General features: G+C 44.0%; 1 protein-coding gene across 1 annotated transcript in view; it reads left to right on the top strand.

The window, feature by feature from the left end:
• Window positions 1-1,623: 1,623 nt before the first annotated feature.
• zgc:162171 (uncharacterized protein LOC565931 homolog) overlaps window positions 1,624-9,010 on the top strand; it is a 14,950-nt gene continuing 7,563 nt past the window's right edge. The window contains exons 1-2 of the mRNA XM_042228361.1: window positions 1,624-2,408; window positions 7,165-7,295. Of these exons, the coding sequence (XP_042084295.1) occupies window positions 2,216-2,408; window positions 7,165-7,295 (324 nt within the window). The 5' untranslated portion in view covers window positions 1,624-2,215. The remainder of the gene's footprint in view (window positions 2,409-7,164; window positions 7,296-9,010) is intronic.

Below are 9,010 nucleotides of genomic sequence, written 5' to 3'. Positions count from 1 at the left end.
GTGTGTGTGTGTGTGTGTGTTACTCATGCTTCTGCTGTGGGGACATAAATAAATAATAAATAAAAACAATAAAAATAAACCTGTTATAAAGTCAGATATCACTCAGAGAATCCACAATGTAACTCATTCACATGAAATGTTCTCTGTATTACTTTTTTAAATCTGTGCTTAAGCACTTTCACCTAACCCTCACACACTTACACTCCAATGGACATTCAGTATTTTGTCCAACGATACTTCGGCGTGTAGACTAGAGGAGTTGAGGCCCATCGAGCTTCGAGTTAGCAGGCGACCTGCTGAGCCACAGCAGCTGATTTAAAGAGTGATTGTGCTGCGTGGGTCAGGTGCTTTTTAAATGTGGGCACAGAAAACAAAAGGGAAAATGTGATAGAGGTCTGACTGAAATGTCACAGAGCTGATGTGGGATTGTGAAGACGGGAGTCCTCGTGGCGAGGAGATGTAAACAACAGCTCACGTGCTGACTGTAGAGAGATGCAGCCTGACTGGATAGTTACTCACACACTGCCTTTCTACTCAGTTGGGTGCAAAGTGATTTCTACTGCAAGTCCCATTCATACAGTGTTTTTAATCCATGGCTTTATCCAACATTCACACACACACTCAAACTCTGATTGATGCTTCAGGGGAAACTCAGGGTTCAGTATCTTTCCCAAGAATTCTTCAATGTGACCATCAGTCATCAGGGATCCGCTGACCTTCTGCTTGTTAGATGATCGGCTCTTCCACCCGAGGCACAGCTGACCGGTGATCAAGCAGAATAAACTGAGACAGGCTGAGCCTCCAGTTATCTGGGATCCTTAAACTAACTACCTGCTAAACACAGAAAATACTACAAGTGTTTCCTAAATCTGTGTGACAAATCAGCCCAGTCACCCAATCAGCCCCCAGAAACCCAGAGCTGCTGTCCCATGGTAGACTCCAGTCAGCAGAGGGAGCACAGCATGTTAAGTAACACGCTGGTTTGTGTTTGGCTTGGAGGATTTATAATTTATTTCAAACATGTTTCCGTGCAAAAAAGGATCTAAGTGATCTGCAAGCACAAAAAGAATTCAGCCTGAAGCGACACTAACACAGGAGAACGATGCACCTGTAACCCCGGACTCTGCTGACTTAAAGCCAAACCTACTCATAGAAAACAAAGTCAAGCTGATGAAAACCCTCAGCCCTGGATCTGAAAGTTTCCTCTGCTCACTCCTAGCGTCTCATACTTTTGCACTGTCCCATCCACCAAGCTTTTAAAACACTGCCTGCACCTTGTGAACTTGTTCGCTGTATTGTCTGCTGGTTTACTGAGTCATTTTAAGTAAATAGCACTTCATGTAAAACCACTGAGTTCCCCTGAGCAAAGACCAACAGATAGGGCGAGTACAATGACAGCAGAGGAAACTAAACTTAGACCGAAGAAGGTGTCAGAGTGCCTCAGAGCTGTTCCTGTTTGTGTGTCCATCCTCTGCACATCACAGCGTTTAATATGCGCGCTGTGCGTTTGAAAAGCACACACACACACACACACACACACAGACACACACAGACACACACACACACACTGGCAGTATGTGGGCGTGACTTTATAAGACAGTGAGCTGCTGTCAGAAACGCAGTTTGTTCTCTGAAGTCGTGGCAGTAGAGCAAACTGCTGCAGAAGCGCGCACAGACCGCAGACTCATCAGATAACAGCGCCTCGTTTTTTCTCGTCCTTATCTCATCAGAGTTTTACGTAAAGCGTGATCTTCTTCTTCTTCTTTTCCATTTCACTGTTTAAATTGTGAAACAGCTCGTGGGTGTTTGGCCGGGACACAGAGCGACCACGGAGATGTGAGCACCAGCGTCCCGGGACGTCATCGAGGTCAGCAGTCATCAGCTGTGGACTGTTACATGAGATCACTCCTGTGCCGCCTCCCCTTGTGCATCTGCGGCTCTCGGGCACACTCGCTTTCATTTATAACTTTTAACATGAACATTAAGATATGCGCACTTGTTGTCATTTGCGCCTGATCTACTTTAATAGCGCGTTCTGTTTTATTTATTTGCGAAAACCTGTTTTAAAAACCTTATTGCGCTTCAAAGTTGCTCTCGGGGAGTTCTCGATGGTGTTTGTTTTTATGCGAGAATCCACTATTTAAAAGCGTGACACTCTTCGCAGTTTTTGCACGTCTCGTTCACGCGGAATTCGTAACCGGGGTCTTCAGCAATCATGCAGCGCGAACGCCTGCTCAAAGTTTTGGTGATCGGCGACCTGGGAGTTGGCAAAACGTCCATCATAAAGCGCTACGTCCACCAGGTGTTCTCCCAGCATTACCGGGCCACCATCGGAGTGGACTTCGCACTCAAAGTGCTCAACTGGGACCACAAAACAGTGGTGAGGCTGCAGCTGTGGGACATCGCCGGTACGTGAACCATACTGTTATTGTTTTGTGGGTGGAATGACACACCGCTGTACAGGTTAATGCTCACTCACTCACCCAGGTTTTTAGTAGTAGATGCAGATGACAACTCTCCACTCAACCAAACCCAACGTAAATATCTGGATATTTTTCAAAACACGTCAGATCCACACCAAATTTTATCGAGCTGTTCCTTTGCACATGCGCCATGTTGCTACAAAGTTACATGAAAATCGGCTCCTAATGACCTCAGCAAACCAATAAAAAGTTAACTTCACCTTGTGGCGTTGTGTTTAAAAAAAAAAAAGGGGGGGTAACTCTGTGTCCCTCAGAACTATGCAAGCTTCAAACGTCCATCGAGGCTCAAAGGTCAAAGCTGTATCTCAGTAATGCCAAAGTGAACTCTACTGTTAACTCAGCCACATACAAGTACACAGAGAGACAAAAATATGAAGCTCAGGGTCCGTGGTGCACACAAAGTGCAGTTAGAACAAGAAATAGAGACCAGTGCAAGTACGGACAACAAGTAAGGAGGTAATAAGAGAGTTGGGCTGCATGCATTATCTGTAATATAGCGTTGCTCGACCTACAGCGACTATAGAAAGATGTAACCAGTAATGTGCAACGTATACAGGACCCGCATTTCATAAGGACTTCCTTTACAGATCCTCCGAAGAACCTGTTGCTCCACAGGCATGCAGACAAATAGCACTGAAAACATGACCTTGGCCGAGTTCCCCTTTCACCAGCTGCAACAGCAGACTGATGTTTACTCAGAACTGCATCAGTACTTGTAACCCAATAATACGAGCCCACGAATCTGAAGGCGTACTGCTGCAGTGAAAGCAAAGGGACTGACCACATCACGTCATCCACCACTGACTAAACATGACATAGAGATAGAGAGAGCAGTGTGAGGGTCATAGTCACGTGCAGCCGTCTTCATCCATAAGCTTGGGGGTCATTTTGGGACAGTCGGATCAGGATTACTTACAGTAGAGTGTCTTGAACACAGCACACGGCAGGACACACAAGACGTTAGCTGCTGCCGTCGCACCCAAGAAGAGTCTGGTACACAGATTCTTTAACCTGCCAGCTTCCTCACCTCATCCTGTTCCTCATCCTTGTGTGGATGTGAGGAAGTTGGCAGGTTAAAGATGTCTAATAGGACTGCACTGGATACGTGCAGCTGTTCTGGGTAAAGTCTAGGGGGAAAAAAACATCTTTAGGAAAGTTCAAGACTGTAAACAATGTGTGTAAGACAGAGACACAGTTAGAGAGACAAGACCAAGATGTTTTGGACATGTGCAGGAGAGGCACACTGGATATACTGGACAAAGCAGGAGGGCCACAGAGGAGTTTCATGGATGTGATGAAGGATGAGGATGCAGATTATCTATTGTAACAACAGAAGAAGAAGGGTTTTGTTACTTAATCAATAATCTTAGAATATTTCCAAACTTGCAGTGTGTATTTTTTTTTTGTCCTGCATGATTATCACGCAGTCAGACTCCACTCCTGTGTAAGACACATGCACTGTCTTGCTTTGTGGAAAACTTTCTTTTAAAATGGCACAAATGTCAAAACGTACTCCCGTACAAAGATGCACTCTTTATAAGCAGACGTCTTCCATTCATAATAAGTACAGATATCTTCAACGAGTCCCTCAAACACATTTATTAGGTGAATTACATGTTTCACTTCTGGTTCTGCAACATGTCATGTTGTAGATGGCTGAGGGGGAGATAACTGTGTTTACTTCCCCTGTGAATTTAGAGACACTTTCCTCTGACATCAGAAGCATAACGCAGCATAAAAGTAACAGAATCTTAAAGTCAAGTTGAGTAAATTCCCAGAAGCTCGGAGATCACAGAGTGGTCAGTGGTATGCTGCTCCTGGAGCTGTGGCGTATGCCGATGCTGCAAGAGTAAGCCAACATGTGACAGCGTCAGGCATCTGTTAGAAAGTACTTTGTAAAAGTAAAGTACCACTATAGATATAAACAAACTCGCTCAAAGTTAAGCAAATGCATCTGTACTGTGCTCAATGCAAGCAAGCAGTAAACCCCAGAACAAACGTGCAGTAATCTGCATTTTCACACTCTTCAGCTGCTTTTTGCTGATGCATCTAACAATTATGTTGCACAATTTGAGAAGTGGCCTTGAAAAAAAAAATGTGGTCAGCCATCATTCCTGCAGAGGCACATAACAAGCTCTCTGTATTCAGCTTATAAAACCCTCCCATGTGTCTCTTTAATTGCATGTAATTAGATTTTTTTTGGGAACTCCTTTCTTTCCGGTCTCACTGCTGTCTCCCTCTCACACACACAGACACACAAAGACACACACGCTGTGTGTGCTGAGTGACGTGCCAGCTGATAAGAGTTATCATTTAAATGAAAAGGTCCGGCTGAGGCTGTTTTCTAGGCGGACTTTAGCAGCGAGGCAGGTCACGACTTGCTGCTAAACGACAATGAAGCTGCTGCGGTCACACAAACAGCCGGCATGTTGTCCTCACGGTGTGGATGTGGTGACCGTACAGCCTTTCTCAGTGTAGGGAAGCCGGTTGTTCAGGGTCACGAGGAGCGTTTTCAAGTCACAAAGTTTTTGCATTTTCCCATTTGAATGTTTTATAGTTACAAATGTCAAGATAAAAAAATGTGAGTTGGTGTACGTTCTTTTTAGGTCAGCCTTCACAGAGTGCTTTTACATAGATGTTCTCTCTGTATAGTCATTTTTTTTATAAGTTATAATGTCTTCTTTTTGCGTTTTCGTTTCTGATATGGTGACATCACGACTTCCCTCACCCACAAAAAACATGGCGTTTATTACTTTAACATAGTAGGCGTTGTGTGTGATAGACAGATTTTATTATTGTTGTTGTCTTTGTTTTGTTTTTAGTTGGCATGTTTGCTTTCCATGCTGGTTCCAATCCATAGGAGCCAACAATCAGATGACACCCCCATGATCTAGCATTTTGGCAACAGAAGGAAAGGAAAACTCCCTCTTAAAAAAAAGAAATGTGCAGCAGAACCAGACTCAGGGACCGGCGGCCATCTGCTGGGGGTGAGGGGGAAGGCGGGGAAAAGACACGCTGTGGAAGAGATTTAGATATTAATGATAACGCTGATTAAAAGCAGAGGGGTGTATGAGCTGCCTGTTGGATGGAGCTCTCACGTGGTGTTGGCTCTGCCTGTCGCATTATACACATAGGATGCAAGAGCGATGTCAGTCTCGTAGGAGCACAACAACAAAAAAACAAAAGGATATTACACATGTTCTGGTCTATTTACATAAACTGTTATATACAAAAAAAATAATGATCATGTGTACATTTACCTTTGAGTGAACACGGTCTCCTGGTTTTTAGATTGCCGGACTTGCTTATTTTAAATTCTGAAAACATTGGTCATTGGTGGTGTTGACCTTTGACCTCATACTATTAGTACTGATCAGATGGTGTGCAGAAATAAAGGGAAAGATACCATCTGCTTTTAGGAGACAGTTTGTGTGCTCGGTGTTTGGGCGCATGCGCAGGGTTGTGTGTCTGTGTGTGTCAGATGCTCCACTGCTGATTCACCGGTATATTGGGATCATGTGGAGCAAGTTAGTTTCCAGGATAGAGACTTAAATGTTCACACACATGCTTCTCTCATTTGCAACATTTTTTTAACAAGTGTGTGTGTCAGCAGTGAGAAGAACATATGCAGTTCCTGTATACAAAAAAAAGTGTCTTATTGTGCTGGGAAACTAGGGCTAAATGTTTGATACTGGCAAAGATGTTAGTTATTATTATGAAAAGTGACCAGTTTTGGTATTAATGGTGTGACCTTCAGAAACTGATGTGATCACCCAAGCTATCATTACTTTAGATGGCTTGGTGCTGTGGCGTATGTCAGACTCTGGCTGGTCTGTTGTGCTTTTCTGTCTTCATTGTTGGTTGAGTGAGGTGCTCATGCTGGGCTTTGAGAAATCCAGCTGGACTACTCTTTGCAGTGGGAGAGACGGGCGCTGGCCTTCTGTGTGGGGTTCCAGTCAACATGAGTCCCGGATCTGCTCTTCCTCGCCTCCTCGAAATGGGGGGTGCTTTGCTGGCTCTCTCCTCCAGGCCTAGTCCTCTCCTTCCCCCGCTTCCTCTGACAACACATCACTCACACAAATAGGACGGGTTGGACCATTCAAGTGGCTTTGCTGGGTGTGGTGTGTGGTCATCTGTTTCTCCCTTTTTAATGACACCATAGTCACATCTCACCACACATCACCGTACATGTAGGATCTTTGGAGGCAGGAGCACTACCAGAGGTAGGTAGGCGGGGCTGCGTGGCAGCGCAGACTGCCTTTCAATTTTACGTAAAACTTAGAGACCGAGGCTTTTAGCATTGATAAGCACGGTCTCTGGCTCGTGTCACATTTCTCCCCTCTAGTTTTACTCACTTTCTACCTCTCTGCTAGGTCCGGGTCTGTAACATTGCGATCTCTCAAACTTATTTTTCAAGTATGGTCTGTGGCAAACACACAGTCACTCATATCCTATCATATGCTGCGAACACATAGCAAAATTGTATATTTGTTTATGTACCTCCCTCTACTTTGTCTTTTTTGGCGCTGTGTGCTTTCTTACAGAAGCAGCGTTGTCTGTTCACCGTCGCTCCCGTTCTTCTCTCCTTTTTTTCAATTTTTCTGCTTTAATTTTTTGTTTTAAAAAGTCTCTTCTGTAAATTAACATTGGCCTGGGTTTGTCTTCTGTTTTCTTTAAAAAGGGCAGGAACGATATGGCAACATGACCCGTGTGTACTACAGAGAGGCCGTGGGTGCGCTCGTCGTCTTCGACATGACCCGGCTGTCCACGTTTCAGGCCATCCTTAAATGGAAAGGAGACCTGGACTCAAAGGTAAAAAATCAGAGATGAAGGAGGTGGAGAATTGAGAAGAGGAGTGTGGTGGGAATTAGGGCTGCCACAAACGATTATTTTGATAGTCGACTAGTCACCGATTACACCGGAATGAAAATGTCCGGTAAGTTAAGTGATATCTGGACATGGAAGCGAACTGGATATCAGCTCATCTCACGGCTGCTATCCAGGCTAGACGCCTTCGTTTGGTAAGGTCCGCCATATGAGCTGCCTCATGTTGCTTCCAGGTTGGGAAAGAATAAAAAGACAAACCCTTTTTAAGCTTATTCCTGTGCTGGTTGTGCGATCGAACATTGCAGCCGACCACACAGCAAGTACGAACCATGGCTGTTGTGTGTGCTTTCGCTCCTTTGTCGCTTGCGCTTTGTTGGACCGGGAAAATGGCGCATCAGGCCAAAATCCTTTCCACGCCCACCCCCGTGACATCACGCTCCAAAGCCCTATAAGAGTAATATTAAAACTTTATAATAAACTTGTTAGTTATCTTAGCTAAATTTTATTTTCACAAATGCAAATACAGTAACAAAAAACCTAATTTTAAACATTACTATAATGATGTTTTATGTTACATAAAATTGATTAGTGGATCACTTAACAAAAAGGCTATGAAAACTATTACTATTTGTAGTAATTACAAATTATTTGAATGTTTGTAATTCTTTGTATTACACCCCTGGCATATGTTAATTTTGTTCTGATTGTATACATGTTCTGTATACTGTTTCTTAAAGTTTATATTTGTGACCCAAAAAAGAGAAAAAAAACTATATTAAAACTAACTAGCTGCCGCCATTGTTGAAAACTGGAATTGGCTGGGCCGTGCTATGAATTCTGGGATAGGTTGGGCCACGAAGCATACACCCGACCCATCCTTCATAACTGGAGAAATGAAGGACACATTTTTTGGCCGTGTTTGGGGGAGTCTTCGAATTTGGGCATGCTTCGCCGTGTCGCTGTAACGTAATTGGCCTACAAATGCGGCCTCCGAAGGATGCGGCCGCTAAATTTGGACACAGCTATGAAACCGGACACTGCTTCTTCTTCTTTGGGGTTTAACGGCAGCTGGCATCCTTGTACATGCAGTGCTGCCATCTTCTGTTTCAGTCCGTTATTACACTCTTAAATCCTTCTACTTATTCCTGCATCTTTTGGGATCTTACAAAGCTTCAAACGACGTGTCGACTATTAAATTAGTCGTAATCGTGACTAATCGACTAATCGTGGCAGCCCTAGTGGGAATAAGGCACGTTGAGTCCACAGGTCATAGTTTTGAGCCATCTTTATTGACCGCGGCTGCAGCTCTCGGCTGTCAGCCGCAGATGCATCACACCACAATGCACCACCACTTGCACTTGTTGTAGTCAGCGGGCATGTTTGCGGATGCCGCGCAGGTGCGTCCGCCCTCCCTGCATGGCACAGCAAGCCACACCCCACCACAAGGATTTTGTGAAGGAGGAAATGAGTGCAGTTTAAAAAGTTTTAAGAGATGTATTTCTTTGCTCTGAATAAAAATCTACAAACTTGGGGCTGAGGCAAATAAATTTGCATGAATCAGGGTGAAAAATCTAATATTGTTGTAGGATTGAAGTAAATCAGACTTTCTGAAAAAGTTGGAACATTTTAAAATGTTAATAAAAACAACAGCAAAACAAAGAAAAACCCATGAACCTCTGCTCATATTTACTTCTGAAAAA

Source organism: Haplochromis burtoni, unplaced genomic scaffold (genome assembly GCF_018398535.1).
Source record: "Haplochromis burtoni strain Fernald_Lab_line unplaced genomic scaffold, NCSU_Asbu1 Contig_319, whole genome shotgun sequence".
NCBI classification, from domain to species: Eukaryota; Metazoa; Chordata; class Actinopteri; order Cichliformes; family Cichlidae; genus Haplochromis; species Haplochromis burtoni.
This window is presented reverse-complemented; position numbering and strand designations above follow the sequence as displayed.